Source organism: Mauremys reevesii, linkage group 2 (assembly GCF_016161935.1).
Source record: "Mauremys reevesii isolate NIE-2019 linkage group 2, ASM1616193v1, whole genome shotgun sequence".
Taxonomy (NCBI): domain Eukaryota; kingdom Metazoa; phylum Chordata; order Testudines; family Geoemydidae; genus Mauremys; species Mauremys reevesii.
This window is the reverse complement of record NC_052624.1, coordinates 157,939,959-157,961,468: the sequence shown is the minus strand read 5'-3', so window position 1 is coordinate 157,961,468 and position 21,510 is coordinate 157,939,959. Positions and strand designations below refer to the sequence as shown.

Sequence of the window (21,510 nt, the reverse complement as noted above, 5' to 3'; positions counted from 1 at the left end):
GGCAGACAGAGCCCAGCTTGAATTGGAGAGCCCTGATGCAGGTTTTGCATCTGTTGCACTTTGTAGTGCTGACAACCAGGAGACATCAACTCAATGACGAACCCCTGCCCCCCCATACACCTGCCTATCACAACATGTAATATACCTCATCCAGTGCAGTAATTTCCCTGACACCAATTATGTGGGTGAAATCAGACAATCACTATGCTCTTGAATGAACTTGCACAAGAAAATAAGACAAAACCATCCTATCAGTGAACACTTTTCATAAAGCGATCACTCTCTATATGACCTCATTCTCAAAGGAAACCTGCACCACACTTTCAAAAGATGAACCTGAGGACTTAAATTCATTACTGTGCTAGACACTAAAAATGATAGATTGAGCAGACACTAGATTTATGGCAATTACAACAATCTGTAACCCACTAATCTCCTCTATGCCCTATGACCACAGAGGTGTTAACAGGCCACTCTACCTTGAATAGTCTCTTACAATATAAGCTAACTATTTATGCTACACAATCTGTTCCAACTTGCATTTTCTTGTGATGCTGGGAGTTTCTTTCCCAGAACTAAAGAAGAGCTCTGCGTGGCTCAGAAGTCAGTTCAATAAAAGATATTACCTCACCCACCTTGTCTCTCTAATATCCTGGGACTGACAACTATAAAGTCAATATTTCCACTTGTAAAACAGAGGAAATATGATCTGGAAATAAACACGGATACAGCTATACAAGCTTTTCTGACTTGGACACCATGTTGAAATGTGAATTTTTTCCCCATCTTCATCTCTTTTCAGTTCATGAGACTTTAAGCTATACAGGGCAGGGACTGTCTCTGTGTGTAGATGTGAATTAATAGTGCCTCATTCTGAATTGAGGCCCCCCTGGATGCTACTGAAGTATAAATATTAAATTACAGTGATGTTACCAGTTTCTTCATATAACATTTATGATACATCCTAAAAAGCATGCATGCAAAGTAATAGGAATGCTGTAGATACATCACCTTTTCTGATTGTTTAAATTAAATATGCAGAAGAACAGTAGATTTTCATACCCTGCACTTCTGAGATAAGCCATTGCTATCTGGTTAGCTGTGGGAATTGAAAAGCAATGAGAAGTTCAAGTATTCAGTCCCCCCTTCCTCCCCCCCTTTTTTTGGCAGTCAAATTATCCTCCTCCTTCCATCACCTTTGGAGATAGAATAAGAAAACTTGCCACATTGGTGAATCTGTTTGAAGAGAGCATTCTAACATGCACCTGGGGTTTATGGACAGCTAGTTGTCCTCAAAAAAACACAACCACAACATTTAACTGAGGAAAAATAGATGACAGAAATCTGCAAGAAGTTATGGCAAATAGGTGGGGGACTTGAGCTGGCCATATTCTGAGGGGTTTTTAAATAATTGATATAATTCTCCCTTTTCATGATTTCATAATCGTTGATTATTAAACTGAATGGCCTTCACTACTATTGGACTGAGTCATGCAGAGGGAAACAAAGACAACAAAAACCCCCAATGGCATACAAGAGAGATATGAAAAATCAACAGAGCTAATTGAAAACATTACTCCTATGTATTATCTGTATTACAGTATCAATTTCTTAGGTGCTATACAAATGCAGTGACAGACAGTCCAGTGGCCTGAAGAGCTTACAATGTAAATTGACATGACAGAAAATGCCTCCACTATCCCTATTTTATATGTGGGAAACTGAGGGTACAAAGAGATTAAGTGACTTTCCCATGCAAGGAGTCTGTGCTTGGCAGAGCTAGGAACTGAACTCCAGTCTTTGGCGTCCCAATCCAATGCATTAACCCACAAGGGCCTCATATAATGAACACCACATTTTACACTGTTTTTTTGCAGGGGTGGCTCCAGGCCCCAGCATGCCAAGCGCGTGCTTGGGGCGGCAAGCAGGCAGGTTGCCGCTGGTCCCGCAGCTTCGGCGGACCTCCCGCAGGCAAGCCGCCGAAGGCAGCCTGCCTGCCATGCTTGGGGCAGCAAAATGCCTAGAGCCACCCCTGATTTTTTGAAAGGGCTTCACCACATTGTAAATTGTTGCTCTGTCACCTTTGTATTTGTAAGAAACCGCTGGGACAAAATAAGTGCCGTGTAAAGTTTGTTCTCATATCCTTGGAAAGTTTCAACATTCTCTAATACTGATAACCTCTTCCACAATTCATATTCTTTCTCTGAAATCCAGCACTGAGATAATGTATTATATGTACCACGAGGCTTCATAGGAGAAGCCTGTTTTCACAGATTATTCAGAAGAGGTCCCTTTTTCATGCTGATCACAAACAAACTCTTATTGAATATTAAGGTAACAAATGCAAATTGAGTCATGGCATCTAAGTACTATGCTGCTGTCAGATGTTTTAAAAAACTGTTAGTCCTAAACATGATGATCTGCAAGGTGTTGGATGCCCAAAATAAAAATCCAGCACTGAAACCAGAAATGGAGTTAACATGATAAGGCCACAATCCTGCAATGACCTCTGCAGGGATAGAGGAGTCTGTTTGCAAGGACCTACTGCACAATCAGGATATATCTGAGCGTACCTGCCTACAGATAACCATATTCTAGAGTTGGAGTTAAGGAGGGGGAGGAAAGGATAGCCTTGTGGCTAAAATCTGTCCATGCCTCATTGCACTCATCTGCACGATTCAATGTGCCCTACCTCTTCTCCTTTGTACTTGTGAATACCTACTTGCTTCAGGCCAGTCTGTCATTGCCACAGTAAATTATCTTTGTATGGTATTATTACTTATGGTCCTATCTAGTCCCCCTTCCTCTGCATAATGCCTTTAGTTATGTATCTTTGCACATGCATATTGTGCCTTTTGCCCAGAAATCTCACAATGCTTTTCTCACATTAATAAAGGAGGCCCTAAAGGCATAGATGAGATACCTATTGTTATGACAATCATCGCCAGGTGGTCATGCTATGCACAGCCTTCCAAGTCCTTCTACATGTGAGCGAATGTTCAGGTTTGGTAATACATGCTGAGTGGTGGTGGTAGTTTGGGAGTTGTGTGAGCAGCAGGAGATTTTGTCCTTTCCCTTGTTTTCTGACTAAAGTCAATTCATGAGGCAAAGTTTGCTCATTAGGAATTGAGATTCTTGAATGGCAGGATTTGTCTGCATGTTTTTTGACCACCTCAGTTCAATGACTGGTGTGGGTGTGTAAATAAACCAAGTTACTGTTCTAATATACCCAGACTCTACATCAATTACCTCTCCTCCACTGGGAAGCTGAGCTGAAAAGCTACAGCTCTCCAGTGGAGAAATGCTGGCTACAGCTATAAAGGCAACACTATTTTACATAGGGTAAACTGAGGCAGGGTTGTCAGGTTGTCTCCAATGTTATGCAGCAACTTAGTGACAGAATAGGGAACAGAACCAGATGAAAAAATTTACCTCTAGAATAGATGTCTGGATCTGTAGGATCTGCTCATGGCCCTTGACTTGCCGAACACAGATCTTGCAGGACAGTTGTGTGGTTGCGGGAGTGTAACGCTCCAGTGAAAAGGCACAGTGCAGTGGCTGCTGGTTACTGCACCACACACGAGAGAAAGGAACTTCCTGTGAAAGAAATGCATCCCAGAAAAACAGAAAGGAGAAGGAAGAGAGAAGCTGTGACAACTGTAAAGCAGGAGATAAATAATTATTACAAAAGCAATTCCAGCAAAATCATGTATATAATGTCCCTTTGAATGTTGAGTAGCACAAAACTAATTAATGTCAATTCCAATTGAAAACTGCAATGTTAAAATTACTGCAAACTTTAATTCTCTCTCGTCATCCATGTTACGGAATGAAATTTAAGTTTTAACAAAATAAGAAATGTATTTCACTCAGAGGAGTTTGTTTATTACTCCATCAGACTCCAGAATTCCAAATTCTTGCCCCACTGTGGGGCCCCTCTAGCTTTCACAATAAGCATTACAGAATCCTTGAAACTGGAGATGGAAGAGACCCCTCCCTGAGGTCAACCAGTCTTCCATGAGCCAGTGCAGGATCAATCCATACAACACATTTTCCAGTGCTGCCTTTAGTCCAATTTTAAATCGGAGTGATGGGGCTTCAGCCACTTCTCTTGAGATACTTATATACAGCACACTGCACCTCACAGTTAGGCTAAAGTTAAAAGGAAAACAGGCTGAATACAAGTCACATTTCCCTATCTTTTTCTTTTTTGCTTTTTGGACCATTTCACACTGCTCCTTTTCTGAATTCATACCATCTATGCACAACACAACCCACACTGTAATGTTTCAGTATAAAACTTCAGGCATTCCTGGCTACCCTGATTTCCTATGATGATGAGGGTCTGGAAGTGCACAAGAAAGCATACGCCTAATATGGGCAATTAGTTTTCTTAGAATTTTAATGTTGTGAAAGGGATCCTATTAGCCCTCTCACCCCACTCTGCAAATGTTGAGGGAAAGTCCTGTATCCTTGCCTTGCAATCATCTAAACAGGGAAAGGAATTTAAATATTTTTAATTTAATGGACTTGGTTTGAAGTCACAACCAGGGGTGGCTCTAGGCACCAGCAAAACAAGCTGGTGCCTAGGGCGGCAAAATCTAGGGGGCGGCAAAAGGCTGGGGCCCCAGCTCATCCTGCCGCTGCGAGCCGAGGAGTGGCCCGTCCCCTGCAGCCGGGGGTGGGGGGTGGCAGGCTGGGCCGGCGGACCTGCCGCAGTCATGACTGTGGAGGGGGCGCTCGTCCCGCAGCTCGGCTGCACCTCCTGCAGGCATGACTGCGGCAGCTCAAGCGGAGCCGCCGGACCTGCGAACCGTCTGCAGCTGCGGGAGGTCCAGCCGAGCCGCGCGACCAGCGGACCTTCTGCAGTCATGCCTGCGGGAGGTCCGCTGCTCCCGCGGCTCTGGGGCGCCTCCCGCGCATGACTGCTTGGGGCGGCCAAAAAGGTAGAGCCGCCCCTGGTCACAACAAATTAGAAAGCGTGTTTGGGGGAATAAGCATTAAATGGCTCAGATGAGCCATTATCTTAACATAAAGGAAGAGAATTGGGTTTCAAATGCACATTCAAATATTTTGCACCCATGTTGGTTTCCCTGCTTGTGTTCTCTTTAAATTTTAGTTCTGTAAATATTGAAAGAAAGATGTTATTTGAGAAGTGTTCGGAGCTGGCCACTGAAAGAAAACAGAAATCAGATTTAATCTGGTCATACTTAATTTATTAACCCTTTACAAATGGAACCATAATATTAATTGATGCTAAAGCATATTATAGACATAAGTGTGTTTTAAGTGGCTATACTCACATCAGTAGAAGATGTTATAGCTGACTATAAGCAACCATTTAACTGCTGGACTCTAATCAAGTGTTATAAGAGGGTTAATTATAATTTAATCCTCATTAAATCATGTAAGTTAATTAGAAATTGAACCTTAACATAAAGTGTGACCTTTAATACATTATTTCAGTGGAAAATACATGAGCTCCTCTTCCTTACCTCCCTTCTCTACACCATTTCTATCCAAGGGGAGCCCCTTTTTTTGATTATCTGTATACAAGACTCGGTGCACTCACAGCAATCTATATCCCCTATGAAACTAATTATATGATGATATGATACTTTGTATCTCTACCGCCCGCTTCCATTGGAGACATCAATGCACTTTCCAAACAAAAATATCATTGCACCTTTGTGAAGGCAGGTATGGCTGATACATATTAGAGATCATTTTACTCACCCCTGAAATGCAGCTAACTCTGCATCTTTTCAAGACTGTCAGGGTTTACACAAAATGATGCACTAAGTAGTAATTAGAAGAGCTATATTTAGCTCCTGAGTCCATAGCAGTAGCAAGATACCAATGGTGATAAAGAAAACATTAAAAAAATATTAAAAATGGAGCAACTGTAATTAGATTTTTCCAGAGTAATCATCTTTGCTTTCGTTCGGAGTGGGGAGGGACTCATGTGGGAACTCGCTGAGCTGAGAAGAATTATGTGTAAAGTAATACAAGAGGACAAAGTACTGTGAAGTTCTGAGTGTTTAAAGAATTGTGGAAATGCTTTTAGTTCGATTCCCCATTATAATTAGGCTCCTACCAGATGGAGAGAATGTAAATCATCTCCTATCAGGAGACAGGCTCTGGATCCTCCAAGACACACAAGGTGCTGGGAAAAACAGCTGCTTTTTACTTAAGGAAGGTGGCTGTCTGGCTTCAGACCTTGTTTGTCTGAGCTTTATCCTGATCTGACGCACACCCTCTAGAGGGGTTCCCCTATCATTTGTGAAAGTGGTGGGAGGGAGCCCAAGCTTCAAGTGTCTGCTCCTGTGGGATTCCCAACATGACCAAATGCAGCTGGTATATTACAGGGAAACTCTCCCCCGATACAGTTGGATCTTTTGTGGGATTAACCTCCACCGCTTCTCCTTTTGATTCACAACTTGTAAAAAGCATCTTACCACAGGCTTTGCACCTCCTGCCATTGCAAAGACAAAAAGCAGCACAATCGGCTCACCTCCTTCTCCCTAATCCACAGAGAGGGATCTAACATCAGTGTGCTTGCTGGGCACGACTCTGGGAGTGCACCATAGGGTGACACTTTATTATGACATGTTGCCATGGCATTCGGTTACTTCATAGAAAGTTTTTTCTAAACTGGAAACTCAGATACAGGTTCCTCCTTCCTCTGAATTTCAAGTGGGCAGACCTGAGTGCCCATATCCATACTGCCCTTGCCTCTATATTATCTGCTTCAGGTTCAACATCCTGTTTTCCAGGCAGTTGTGCAGGTGACTGTTGCAAAACAAAAGTCAAAGCTGCCACAGTCTAGGCAAACCTGGTGGTCCTTAGGGCATCACAAAAGCTACCATAAGGGAGACTGGGCACAGCTTTCAGCACTCCCAGACCATGCTGCATTGGGATCTTAGCACCCAGACAGAGCAGCACACAGCTCCTGTCAGGCAAAAAGGGCACCCGATTACTGCCTAATGCTAAGGAGGGCATGGACATGCTCCTTACCTCACTCCCACTTCCATGTCTCTTGCATACTGCCCACTCTGCAAGGAACAAATCCCTGTCTACTTATGAAGCCACCACTGGGTCATCATTCAAATCCCTTCCAACTTTGCCACATGCTCTCCAAGAACTGAATTACTTCTCTCTCACACACACAAAAAATTGAATGGAACAATCAAGATGCACACACCAAACCCAATTATCTGCAAGCTAGGAACATGGGAATTGCTAATCTGGATCTGCCCTAGGTCTGTCTATCCATTGCTACATTTAGCTCCTGAGTCGGTAGCAAGATACCAGTGGTGATAAAGACAACATTAAAAAATTATTAAAAATGGAGCCACTGTAATGAGATTTTTCCAGAGTAATCATCTTTGCTTTCATTTGGAGCGCTAAATGTAGCACTTATAGACTTACTTGTGCGTAAGAACCCACAGGAGGTTATGGGTTAGTCTGCTTCCCACAGTATGTCTCATTCTGGTCTCTGATGTAAGAGATTGGTTTACGGCCTGAAGTATGAGATTTTATAATCTGTATCTGTGTTATCAATAGCACTTATCTTCCCCTTCCACAAAGTCCGTTACAACCTTTGTAAACGTGAGCCAACAAGTGAGAGTAAGTTCTTTGGGACAGGGCCTTTTAATAGCTCTGTAAAATGTCAAGCACACTGAGTGCTGTCAACATGAGCTTCTTTCAGCCCTCCTTGGTTTTGGGGGCAAATGTTGAGGGTGGGACATGAAATAAAAAGGGAGTCAAAATTGGAGAGAAATTTGCAGAGTCCTGGAGAAAGGGACCTTAGGGCTCAGGGTTGGGCTTCTAGAGGACAGAAATTTGTGACATTTATTTGTTCATGCAGGGCCCAAATCTAAGCTGTCAGCTGATCTAAAGATTCATCACAGACCACTGAGCAGAGAATATGACATTAGTGCAAATTGTGCTGCAATTCCTATTAAAAAACAATAATTATTTCTCAGCCATCCAAGTCATTCAAATTACATACAATTATAAAATGCAAATATTTATTCAGCTTCAATATCATCCTGTCAAATCCATTTAGATGACAGAAGTTTTGCAGACACTTTTGTTTGCCGCCAATGCTGCAAGAGTGGGTAATCTGAGCACTGCATGTAAAACTCACGCAGGTTCCTGATCCCATCCATCCCATCCTGCACTCTTCTTAGAGCAGACATAGCACTTATTACTTAAATGCTGCTATTTGGGATATGGCTCCCTCATCTGATATTTTTATCTCTCAGCAATACATTTAATAGTTATTTTGGAGGGTGCCACTTGCATTAGATCCAGCGAAGTGAGGCCCTTACAACCCATAAAGATAAATATGGAGAAATTTGCATGGCTATCAGGACTTGTTTTAACAGCACCCTGCAGCTCAATTTGGCCTGGAAGCGCCAGAATATTGCTTGCCAGCAGAGTACACAGATACCTAGGTTTAACACACCATAAACAATATATTTATTCATAGAAATTGTATGTGGCATTAGAGAAAGTGCTGTACCACACACAAAATGCTTTGAGGTCTCCAAGTAACTCTCACCACTTTGCACATACTGAGGACTCACATCCAGCAAGGAGATAATGCCCTAAAGACATCATTCTGCAGAAATAAACAGCCAGAAATAACTCACTGAAATCTTTAAATACACAGAAACATGGGGAAGAGAGTTGGAAAGATCCCAGTGGATCATCTAGATTATCCTTCCCTGGCAAGACTTTGTCATCCAGTCTAATTTTAAATGGCTGATTCCTACTCTCTTATGTAACTGCAGCCCCCCACTGCAGATGTCCATGCAATAAGCCATGTCAGGCTAAAATGTAGAATTCTAGGAGCACCGAAACTACAAGCATTTCTGCTCACTGGTCAATATAGGAGTCTGAGAACATACATCCTTCTGAACAGTAGCATTATCTACCGGTAAGGTTGTTGAAATTAGTTTTTTGCTGCACTAGTTGTGGCAGAGGGGACTGAATTCTCTCCATTGTAATGTGTTGGCTTTGCTGTAGGCGCCAGGGCATGCAAATTCATTTAAGCCCCACCAGTGTCGCTATGAGATCTGCTCTTGTATATACTGGACATTTAAATGATACTAATTCTTTATAGTGGAACCTGTGAAAGATACTCCACCCTCTCTTACTAAGTCAGTCTGATGAGATCAGCACAAAGTACCCCAAAAGTAATGAGTGCAACTGCATTCCACCTTTATTAGAAGAGTCTTCTGTAAGCAATCTATTTCTAATGGTGCCTTGAATCATTCTTGATTGTACTGCAAGATTTTTACTCTCTGGGATGGGTTAATTAGGAGGTGATGTAGATTTGATATTAACTGAACTCTGTAGTGCCTTTATCTATGGGTAAGCAAACCCTACCTTGTGATTAGTAGAAAAGCTTAGTAATGCACATATAACTACAGATTTTAATATGTGTTTAACACAAGTGGGAGGTGTGCCTATAGATTATGATTGTTTCTTTTATAGTTTACAAAACAAACCTAACATAATAGAACAAGATACTCTGATACTTCTTCAGAGCAGGTTGTGGGAATGACATTCTCTTTCCTCTTCTACTTAAGTTACGTGGCATAAATTAACTTCATGCTCTATGATCTGTATTTCTAGCATAGGGCTTGCATTCTGGCTCAGTGTCACTGATATTTAGGACAATCTGCCTATACATTTAGGGCAAATTTTGCCCAGAGATTACAAGAGACCCTGCTTTCCTCTTCTCTGTCTACTTGCTTGCAGGATATGTGAAATGACATATTAATTAAGCTCTTCTCTTTTATTTTAACACACTTTGTGCCAATGTATTGCTTACAATTTTCAGGGACCAATGCATCTGACAGGCTCTTTCCCTCACTTTGATTTATTCTTCCCATCTTAGACAGCCTCTTTAATTAATGCACTATAGGCGGGAGAACATGCTGTTCTATCATTTCTAAGCCTAAATGTATACATGCCATGGTTTGAACCCACGACATTCAAATGCAAGCAGACATGCACTCCATTTCAGCTGATCATTCACTGTTTGCATTAAGTCCAGGAATGGCAACTCAATTACTGATATTGAAAAACTGCTCTTAACAGGAATGATGATGTTGAGCCCAAATGTAGGGAGTTAGTTGGAGTCGAATGCAATGTGGGGGAAAATAAAAGTATGTTTCTGTAAACAGAGAGATTTACAACCACTGTGCTTTACAGGACATGTTTCATTCCTCATTTCTCACAATCATCGTTGCATTTTTGTTGGCTGCTCAGAGATTAAATCCACGCTTTTCTTAGGAAAACAAAATAAAAGAGGCAGCTACCTTGTCTGCACTCTACCTTTACTGGTAAAAACTCATACTGCCTCTGAATTAAAAAGTATAATATTGACAAGTACCTGACATGCAGTAAATGGTTTAATTCTCCAGAGGAAAGGAGGGATATCAAGAACAGAGATCTGAAGACTAAAGGTATTCCCTTTGAAATGCAGCAACTTAGGTTCCTCCAGCAACTGTCCTCCTTGGTGTCTTTCACCTGAAACTACTTCCTACAGGAGCCGGGAAGAAAAAACAAAACAAAGATGAGGCTTACTGGGTCTTTAATATTGATATTTTCAATAGTAACACACGTGCATGCTCGTTAAAGGTGCCAGACAGCCCTGGAAAATGAATCCATAGTGCTACTACAACAGAACAGGCAGCAGCAATGCAGTCTGTGCTGCATAGCCCTGATAAGGTGAATTGGCACCGATATGTGGGGACCACACAGAGGCACAGGGACCGAACTCCCGCTTCTCCGCCGTCAATCAGTCCTTTCCTCCCTGCTTGGATGGTGGCTCTTGTGCTCAATCCAAATCCTGGGGGACTGGCATCCAGGTCACAGCAACCTATCTCACAGAAATCAATGGAATTCAGGAACACAGTGGCATTTTCAAAAGTACCTAGGTACCTATCTGCATCTTTAGGCACCTAAATACCTTTATAAATCAGGCCCTGGGAGTTTTGCCATTCAGTTGAGTGGGACAAGGATTGCACCCCATGTGTTAAATGCCACATGCATCCATGTTCTACAGAAAAAAATAAGACATGTCAAAGAATAGCAGAGGGGAAAAATCTGATGATTCCTTTGGTTTGGGGCCTGTCAAAGCTGCAGCTTCACACATCTGGACTGGGCTGGCTTGGACCTTTTCCTATACGTCAGTAGCAGTGTACAGGACTATTATTTGTATAGGGCTAAGTTGTGACCCAAGGAGAAGAGTAGGGTGCACCTGTGGAGACTGCCCAGATCACAGATATTGTAGGGCTGCCACTCCTCATCCTGTGGGGGGAGTATTAACGTGTCCCCCACATCCTGGCTAGAGCAGCTGAGGCAGAGTGTAGGGGGAAGTAAGGTGTACATGGAAAAGTGCTGGCACAGTTTACTTCCCTGCTAGAGGAAGGGGGAAATCAGAGATTCAGTCTCGACACAGTCACAGTTTGGTCCCCAGAGTAGTGCAACCTTACTCAGGGCGTGTGGTTACTCCATGATGTCACCTTTAGTGTTGATGATACTCTTGGCACCATCTGAGGTACAAAGAGAGACTACTCCTGCCCCAAGGAGGTATACCTCCCTACTTATACCTCCCCACTGTATGTTCCACTCCATGCATCTAATGAAGTGGGTTTTAGCCCACAAAAGCTTATGCCCAAATAAATGTGTTAGTCTGTAAGGTGCCCCAAGGACTTCTCATTGTTTTTTGCTAACACCTATATTAAGAGCAGAAATATCCCCGTTTCACAAATGGACAAATTGAGGCATGTAAGCTTGTACTGCAAATGAGCAACAGAACCCAGTCCTGACTCAGACTAGTGCTGCTATTTATTTATTGCTGAAAATTTTTTTCTGATAATTACTCAATGTCTATATTTAAAAACAAGCTGGCACTGAACTGACAGGATATTTATAGAGAAAATAGAATTTCATAAATATATAATAGTCTTATATACAGACAACATGTACTGGTTTCTATAAGTGGGAAAAATGGTAATTCTTCTTAAAACAACTTAAAAAAACAAGATCTAAATTATAAATAGACATGTCTTATTTATTTATTATCATTAACATTAAGGGGGAAAAACCCTCTAGTCTCCTTCATTGTTTTTTTCTGAATGCAGCAGCAATTTTTGAACCAAAATGGTCGTATTAAATCAAGCTTTTTTGTTTGTTTTGTTTGTTTTCTTTCAATAAAGTTCAGGCTGGATGAATCATTCAGCAAGAGAATCGCATGCTAAAAGAACGAGTCTGAAAAAAATGATAGTGGATTGCTCTTGCTCTGTATAAGACAAGCTTGTTTCTGGTTTTCCCATATGTGCCATTTTCACAGTTCTTCTATTGCAGAATACTGGTTTCTAGAATTTCTGCTTGCTAAAGTGCTTTGAAGCCCTGTAGTATTACTGTTTTGAACATTCATTATTATGGCATACATGCACACAACAATGGGACAGACTCCGTAGCTGATTAAAATTCTTGTCGCTTCACTGAAGTCAATGGACTACACAGATTTATACCAGCTGAGTTTCTGACCCAGTGCAAGTTAGGGGTGTGTATATGTGCCTTTGTATGCAAGGTCAGAATTGGGGCCTTGGTAAATCTGAATGAAATTCTAAGACAAATATTACCAGACATTAGCTGTACATACCATCCATCTTTTGGCAGTGAGTGCAGAGCTACCATACTTCTCTAGCTACCACTAGCTTTTCTTTGGTGGCTTTTCTTTTATTAAAAACATAGTGATATTAGAGTGTGCTTTGTTAAGAGAACCATGTTTCTGTGATGTAAAATACAGAAATCGGGGGGAAAAAATCAGCTGTCACAATTTTCTTCATCTCTATTCCTGAAAGACAAGTGTTTTATTACAGCTGCAGCCATGGCAAACTCCAGATAATGCATTTTTTACAGAAACACCATGTGAAAAAAAATTATATTAAATTTGATTAACTACCACAGGGTTCCATTTGAGGTTTTTAAAAGATATTATGCACAATTATTGTGCAACTCTTATGGAAAGGGTCAAAAAAACCCTACCAATTCTTGCTGCAATTCAAAAAAAGGGAGAAATGATTAATGAGAATGTAAAGGTTAACGACCCTGGTAAATATTACACATCACGGGGTAAGCGACAAATATTTTAGTATCTGTATCACAGTAACACCCCATTGTACTTGGTGCAGTGAAAATGAATATTGAGAGAGTCTCTCTGGGCAAATCACTTCATGTCTCTGTGCCTCGGCTTCCTCTCCCACATTTTAAGTGGTTTGGAGCAAAGACACACTGCAGGTCAGTGGATGGGCCAGGAGTAGTATCCTGGTCTCCTGAGTTCCAGTCCAGTGACCCCAACAGTGAATTAAATCACATACGACGAGTGGCAGCATAAAGCTACATGGGGCAGGGACCGTCTTTTTGTTCTATGTTAGTACAGGGCCGAGCACAATGGGGTCCTCAGCCATGACAAGGGCTTTAAGGTGCTACAGTAATAGAAATAATACATGGTAACAATTCTGTAGAAAAATTCATGAGTTGAAATAATGTACCTGAAATGCACAAGGGGTGTTGTCCATACAGTACACTCTCAGATTGTAATCCAGCGAATTGCAAGACATGCAGCCAAACACTGCCACTTTCAGCTGTTTAACTGCACAGTCAGAGATGGGCTCCCCAGCGAGAGCGTAAGTTCCAAAGCTGTCTAAGAGAATGTGACAGGCGTAAGGATCCAATAGGCAGTAGCAGGAAGTAGTTTCCTCTTCCATGGACATCACTTCCTATATAATGAAAACCATATTTCAAAATCAGAAGGCTTTTTAGAACAGGTGCCGTGACATTTCTGTTAGTTTCTTTTCATTTTTTCTAATTTGTCTGAAACATAAAATACTTTACGGCCAAGATTGTGAACACTTGAATGAGTAAAGTCTATGCAATCTAGCACCGAGTCAGCAGCAGCGCTTATGGCTATATATTGTGCAGAATCCATTGTGCGCAGAATGTAATAATCATCATGCATAAGCAATTTTAGCATCTTCCTAAGTGGTGTTGGATTCTAGCTAGCTAATTTTTCCTAATGTCAGGTTAAGAAATTACCTTGAAGATGGAAGTCAATAAGCAAACCTTGAACAACAGTCTGCAGCTAACATCCTCTTATAGCATCTATCAAGATAATGTTTATTTTGGTCCAAAAAAATACAACATTTTGTCTTCACATACCCTTTTGCCATGTTGTATTGTCATTAGATAAATGGTTTGGGGAATCTGCACTGCAATATTTCATTCTTCCTCAGTAGTCCTTGAATACTGGCAACCAGTGTGGATGGAACTGACTGCGTACTAATGCAACAGCATCAAGTATAGAAGAACTATCTGAACTTGAAATGAGGCAGAGAAGTGAAACAAATAGGATAAAATCCTTGGGGAGGGGCAGGCAGAGAAGGTTAAGAAAGTCATGCATAGTTTTACTATTGGGCTTTTCCTACCACTTGAGGAAAAATGGGAAAACTCAATTGAGTCGACTGATACTTTGAAAGCTTGAACTGAAAATGGGAACTACTTTATGGAGTATATAATAAACCTGTACACATTTCTGACACAGGGTAATCCATTGAGGTAGTGAATTAAATGGAATACACAATGGCATGAAATATGTAGGTCCAAGAAGAATCTACTCTAGAAATGTTGGGTAAAAATATTAAACTTTATGCTTCAATTCTTAAGGAATTCCTTACCTCTCTTTCCATCATGGTAAAATTTTGCCCAACTGGTCAGGTTTAGCTAAGGGTGGGTATCCAAGGAGAGTTTAGACCAACTTGAATTTCTTAATGGCTTAGGCCTGGTCTACACTACGCGTTTAAACCGATTTTAGGAGCGTTAAACCGATTTAACGCTGCACCCGTCCACACTATGAGGCCCTTTATATCGATATAAAGGGCTCTTTAAACCAGTTTCTGTACTTCTCCCCAACGAGAGGAGTAGCGCTAATATCGGTATTACCGTATTGGATTAGGGTTAGTGTGGCCGCAAATCGACGGTATTGGCCTCCAGGCGGTATCCCACAGTGCAGCACTGTGACCACTCTGGACAGCAATCTGAACTTGGATGCAGTGGCCAGGTAGACAGGAAAAGCCCCGCAAACTTTTGAGTATCATTTCCTGTTTGCCCAGTGTGGCGTTCCGAACAGCACGGGTGGCGATGCAGTCCCAAATCCAAAAAGAGCTCCAGCATGGACCGTACGGATGTGATCGCTGTATGGGCAGACAAATCTGTTCTATGAGAGCTCCGTTACAGAAGACGAAATGCCAAAGCATTTTAAAAAAATCTCCAGACAGAGGCCACAGCAGGGACTCAACACACTGCTGTGTGACAAGCGTAACGGAAAGCCAAAGAATCAAATGGACGCTCATGGAGGGAGGGAGGGGGGGGACTGAGGACTCAAGCTATCCCACAGTCTCCGAAAAGCATTTGCATTCTTGGCTGAGCTCCCAATGCCTGTAGGGTCAAACACATTGTCCGGGGTGGTTCAGGGCATAGCTCGTCAATTTACTCCCCCCACCCACCCCCAGAAGGAAAAGGGAAAAAAATCGTCTCTTGACTTTTTTAAATGTCACCCTATGTCTATTGAATGCTGCTGGTAGACACGATGCTGCGGCAGTGAACTGCAGCATCCTCTCCCCCCCTCCCTGGTGGCAGATGGTACAATATGACTGCTATCCCCATCGTCATCATCAGCCCATGAGTGCTCTTGGCTGGCCTCAGGTGAGGTCAGCCGGGGGCGCCTGGTGGCAGACGGTACAGTGCAGTAGGACTGGTATCCGTCCTCGTCAACAGCCCGTGAGTGCTCCTGGCTGGCCTCAGGTGAGGTCGGCCGGGGGCGCCTGGGTAAAAATAGGAATGACTCCTGGTCATTCCCAGTAGATAGTACAGAATGGCTGGTAACCGTCTTCATCAGAGCAACTGGGGGCTGAGCTCCATCAGCCCCTGCCCTTCATGTGTAAAGAAAAGATTCTGTACTGCCTGGACTATCATAGCAGCGGGATGCTGGGCTCCTCTCCCCCACACTGCTTAATGTCCTGCCTGGACTATCATAGCAGCTGGAGGCTGCCTTCCCCTCATTTTATCTCACTAACAAGTCACTGTTTCTTATTCCTGCATTCTTTATTACTTCATCACACAAATGGGGGGACACTGCAACGGTAGCCCAGGAAGGCTGGGGGAGGAGGGAAACAACAGGTGGGGTTATTGCAGGGGCACCCCCTGTGAATTGCATGCAGCTCATCATTTCTGCAGGATCTGACACGGAGCGGCTGTGCTCTCTGGTTCTCTGATACACTGGTTCTCTAGTACACTAGCCCCATATTCTAGGCAGGACTGATTCTATTTTTAGATGCCATAAAGGAGGGATTGACTCGGGGAGTCATTCCCATTTTTGTCTTTGCGCCCCCGGCCGACCTCAGCCAGGGGCACCCATGACAGCAGCAGACAGTACAGAACGACTGATAACCGTCATCTCATTGCCAATTTACAATGGCAGCAGACGGTACAGAATGACTGATAACTGTCTCTGCTATCATGCAAAAGCAAATGAATGCTCCTGTGTAGCGCTGCAGTATTGCCTCTGTCAGCGGCATCCAGTACACATACGGTGACAGTGACAAAAGGCAAAACAGGCTCCATGGTTGCCATGCTATGGCGTCTGCCAGGGCAATCCAGGGGAAAAGGGCGCAAAATGATTGTCTGACGTTGCTTTCCCAGAGGAAGGAATGACTGACGACATTTACCCAGAACCACCCGCGACAATGATTTTTCCCCCATCAGGCACTGGGATCTCAACCCAGAATTCCAAGGGGCGGGGGAGACTGCGGGAACTATGGAATAGCTACCCACAGTGCAACGCTCCAGAAATCGATGCTAGCCTCGGACCGTGGACGCACACCACCGAATTAATGTGCTTAGTGTGGCCGCGTGCACTCGACTTTATACAATCTGTTTTACTAAACCAGTTTATGTAAAATCGGAATAATCCCATAGTGTAGACGTACCAATTAGAAACAGCAGACACAACAGTCTGCTCCCTGATACTGATCCCTGTCATGTGACCTTTGGGAGGCTAAACCTAAATCACATGACAGGAACAATATCATAAAATGCAGTGAAAATTTTCATCAGTTTTGAATTGCAGTGGGAGGAAAGGATTTTAAAAACATCTGGATTTGTCTCTTCCCACCATCCCCATTTGACTAGCTCTAAGTTCAGCCTGGCTGGTTGTATCTTATATTTTCATCATCAGTAGGGCCTTTGGAGAAGGGCAGTTTAAACCTACCTCCCATTTCCCTTGTTGTGTTCTTCTTTTCAAGTGAATATTCCAATGTTCAGAATTTACTTCTGCGCAATGCGGTATAGTCAAGGCAAAAGGAGTGGTGACAGTCACATCTGGAGGGCCACATGTGACTTCAGGACCAAGAAGAACTTCTGTGCCTTCTGGCTGTAGACTTCATGTGTAAATAAATATGAGAAGAAGAAAAAAATCTCAGTGTTTTTTAAAAGGAGTGAAAACTTTTCTAGCATTTTTTATCAAAATGGAATTAATTTATGTTAACTTTAATACACAAATATCTAAAATATTTGTAGCCAAAATCTGAGTGTCTCGGCCATCTGCTACACAGACAAAACGAAAAACCAAGTACTGTGCTAATTTCAGTATAGTATCTGAAGCTGGATATGAAAAACACTTATTAGGCCACGTATAAGCCATCCTCCACTGGTCAGTTCAGGATTTTGTTTCTTTAAGTACTTTTATATTTGAATAAATCAAATACAATGTTAATATTACTCTATGTAAGTAAGGCCTATTTTATGCACCAGCTGGCAATATCACCATCTAATTCTTTTCTTGTCATCAACAATATTTTCATAGTAGTAAAGATAAAACAAATTATGGTATAAAAATACAGCCTCTCATAAATTTTCCCAGATTGAGTATGATTTCCTGGTTTGAGAACATATTTATATTCTGCCGATAGAACAAAATAGGTAATCGAGAGATAGCAGACATTAAGTTATAAATATACAGTATCTGATATGAATCTCTTTCCCTGCTCATGCATTCAGAACTAAATTTAACTCCATCCCACACAAATCAATTTTCCACTTTCTGTATTGTAAACACATATGCAAAACTATGAAATGGAAGTGATAGAAAGGGTCTGATTCAACTTTTAGACAAAAGTGGCATCATTTAAAATGTTACACCCTGTCTTTATTTAATCTGAGGACTGTATTTTGGGTCCATGTCTCAACCTTGTGGCTTGGGTTTTTATTACTAATGTTATCATAATTGCTGGCCAAAATCTGCCCATAGAATTGAAGACAGTGACGTTGCACAGACATAAGACAGGAAAGAATTGGCATCATGTGCATAACCTTACTCATGATTTTTATTATTTATATCATTGTAGCAGACAGGAGCCCTGGTCATTGACCAGGGCACTGTACAAACACAGAACAAAAATATGGTCCCTGCCCCCCAAGAGTTGACAGGCTAAGTAATGTCAATTAGACTACTCACATGAATAAACTTAGATATGTGCTCAAGTGTTTGAAGGATCGAGGCTTAAATGAAAAAAACTAGGCATACTAATATATTCACAAATAAATAGACTGAATCTGCTATGCTGTTACAGGAGTCAAAATATTAACTGGGGGATTCATGAACGAGTTGAGAAATCGTTACATTTGTTTATCTAAAAACTCAAGTAAGAAGTGCATAATTTGGTATGTCTGCCATTCTCCTCTGTATAAAGTCTGTCATCCAATCAGGGAACATAAACTCACCACCACCACATGGCTTTGATAACCAATAACACAACACAAATAGGCCCAGCTTCAGTAAAGCATTTAAGCACAAGCTTAATGTTCCATATATCGGTAGTCTCACTGAATTTAAAAATAAGCATATGCTTAAGGGTTTTGCTGGATTAAGGTCATAACTAGTATTCCAAATGGATGGTTCAGAAACAACCCAGAGTCTCAAAATGTATTCATCCAAAGTACTTTAATTATGCTTGTCACTACCACATTTTTTCAAGAGTCATGAATGGTTCATAAATAATTCACTACTAGAAAAATAAATGAAATCAACCAGCAAGGAATGCTACCCTTTACCAATCACATCTGATTTAATTTTTCAAATGCTTTCTTTATTGCTTTGAAATATTTGAAAGAAAATAGTTATTTACTTTCAAATATTTCAATTTATTTTAACAGAGATAAATAAATAAACCTAAGAGTACTATGAAGAAACCTCTCTCTACAGCACAAAACGTCATTCTTAAACAACTTTCATAAAAGATGCACTGAGTTTCTTACATATTCATAGAAATAGTCTTGGAATTATTAGAAACCTTCAAGAAAAACTGCTATTTATTTATTTTGGGTAAGTTGTTCAATTATTACTCCCTTCTCTACTGTATCTCAGGAATGACAGGTGCATTTTATCTCCTTATCTCCATTTTGATGCTGCTGCTGGAAGTGATAACAATAGCATATTTCCAGAGAATGAGTTAAACCCTAGTTATTTAACTTGGTAGGTGCATCTCTATCCTATCTCACTCACAACAGGCACACATCCTTCAACTCTTGCCTCCTATGCCAAATGGATGCTGCAGACAAATGCACAAAATACAGGTGGGGGGGGGGAGAGAAAAGAGGGAGTTTGCCAAAGTTACCTCCAGCACAAAGTTGGATAATTCGTCTCCCATAGTGGGAACAAAATATAGGTTAAGCTGCAAATAACACTACATTTACCCTCGGGGCGGTGGATCGAGAGTTTTAGTCATGCTACTGGTGATGATTCCCAATAAGTCAAGTTTTTGAAGTGTCAAGAAGAAAACAAAACACTCTCACAAAAAGAAAGGAAGACGTCTGTCCGGCTGGCTGGAGGATGATGTGAAATGGACTGGGACAATACACCTGTGGCCTAAAACTTCCCACGAAGAAGTAAACTGTGAGCTACAATCACTGAAATAGAATAGCCTCAATAATGGTCACTGGCAGCCTTCCATGGTCACTGTGGCTCAGTGTAAATGCTGACTGAGTAATAGTAGGGATGTGTGTGAATGACCAATGACAAGCTCTTCTGCAACAAGCAATTTAATTGCTTTCAGAGAATCATTCCCCCTGTTGCACATATTGTACAAACATATGGGAATTCTGGGAATTATTTAATGCCAAATGAACTGAAATCAACTAATTAGATGAACTTTCACACTTACTGCAAATAGAAGGAGTCTTTTCTATAACAACTAACAAAGTATTAGGAACCTGATGCAGTTCAGGGCTATTTATTAAGCAAGGCAGGGAAGAGAAACATTATAAGATGCAGGTATTTAAAATACCCTTGGGTACATAATAAACAAATCAGTAACCAGATCTAATCCTGCCAAATCCATCAAAATCAAGAGCTTCACAGGTTTCTAGTAAATAAAAGAAAAATAGGCAATGGAGCTGTGCAGAAATAGGAAATTATTCTCTGTGAAACTACATAAAAAAATGGCTATTTTATTCTACAATATTCTGCCTTTTGCACAGTTCAGAGGAAATGGTGGATTTTTGGTTGTGGGGTTTATTGGGTGTGTGTGTGTGGAAATCTCAATTACATATTTGGAATTTCCATGTTTTAAGATCAATTTGATCATCAAACAAAAATTTCAATATTTGAAAAACATCATTTTCTTTCTAAAATAAAGGAATATTTTTTGCTGAAAATGGAACCATTTTTTAATTTTACAAATCCCCACAAAATAAACCAAGGCTTGCCTCAATTCTGTGAAACTCCAAAAAAAAAATAAAAAATAAAAAAATGCAAGTTTATTTCTTTGCCCTAGTAGTTCCTTTTTAAAATCTATTTCATATTAATATGATGTAATCTTCATATGATAGGTGTCATAAGAAATCAAATACCTTGTGAACATTGAATGACGCTTCACAAAGTCCTTATGAGGCAAATGTTATTCCTTCCCATTTTACAGAAGGCACAGAGAGGTTAAAACTCAAATTGAAACAGGTGGCCTCAGATTTTGGGTGGTTCAGTTTTTGATTTCCCAATATTGACACTTTGGACCTGATTTTCCAGGGGCACTGTGCACCCAGAACTCCAAATAAAGTCATTCAGAGCTCAGCGCCTCTGGAAAACAAGCAAAAAAGTGTTTCAAATTGGGCATCAAAAACAGAGGCATTGGTGTAAATGATGACACTGGATTCCAGGCAATGATTAAAAGTTAGTTCACTGTACTACTATTCTCACCTGGTAGCATCTTACCACCTAATTTGCACAACTATGCATGGTGGAGACAAATGATGAATTGTGGCTTAATTGTCTTGCCCAAAGTCACAGCGCAAGTCTGTGGTAGAGCAAGAGAGAACTTTGGAGTCCACATTCACAATGCCTGGCTCCAACCATTACACTGTACAACATTT

The 21,510-nt window shown here is 41.3% G+C and overlaps 1 protein-coding gene across 8 annotated transcripts in view; it reads right to left on the bottom strand.

Moving 5' to 3' along the window:
* Positions 1 to 21,510, bottom strand: part of UNC5D (unc-5 netrin receptor D) — a 428,876-nt gene that overhangs the window by 7,088 nt on the left and 400,278 nt on the right. For all 8 annotated transcript variants that reach the window (XM_039525941.1, XM_039525940.1, XM_039525939.1 and 5 more), the window contains 4 exons: positions 17,357 to 17,525; positions 13,584 to 13,811; positions 10,412 to 10,561; positions 3,433 to 3,597 (listed from right to left, as the gene is read on the bottom strand). In XM_039525941.1, the coding sequence (XP_039381875.1) occupies positions 3,433 to 3,597; positions 10,412 to 10,561; positions 13,584 to 13,811; positions 17,357 to 17,525 (712 nt within the window). The remainder of the gene's footprint in view (positions 1 to 3,432; positions 3,598 to 10,411; positions 10,562 to 13,583; positions 13,812 to 17,356; positions 17,526 to 21,510) is intronic.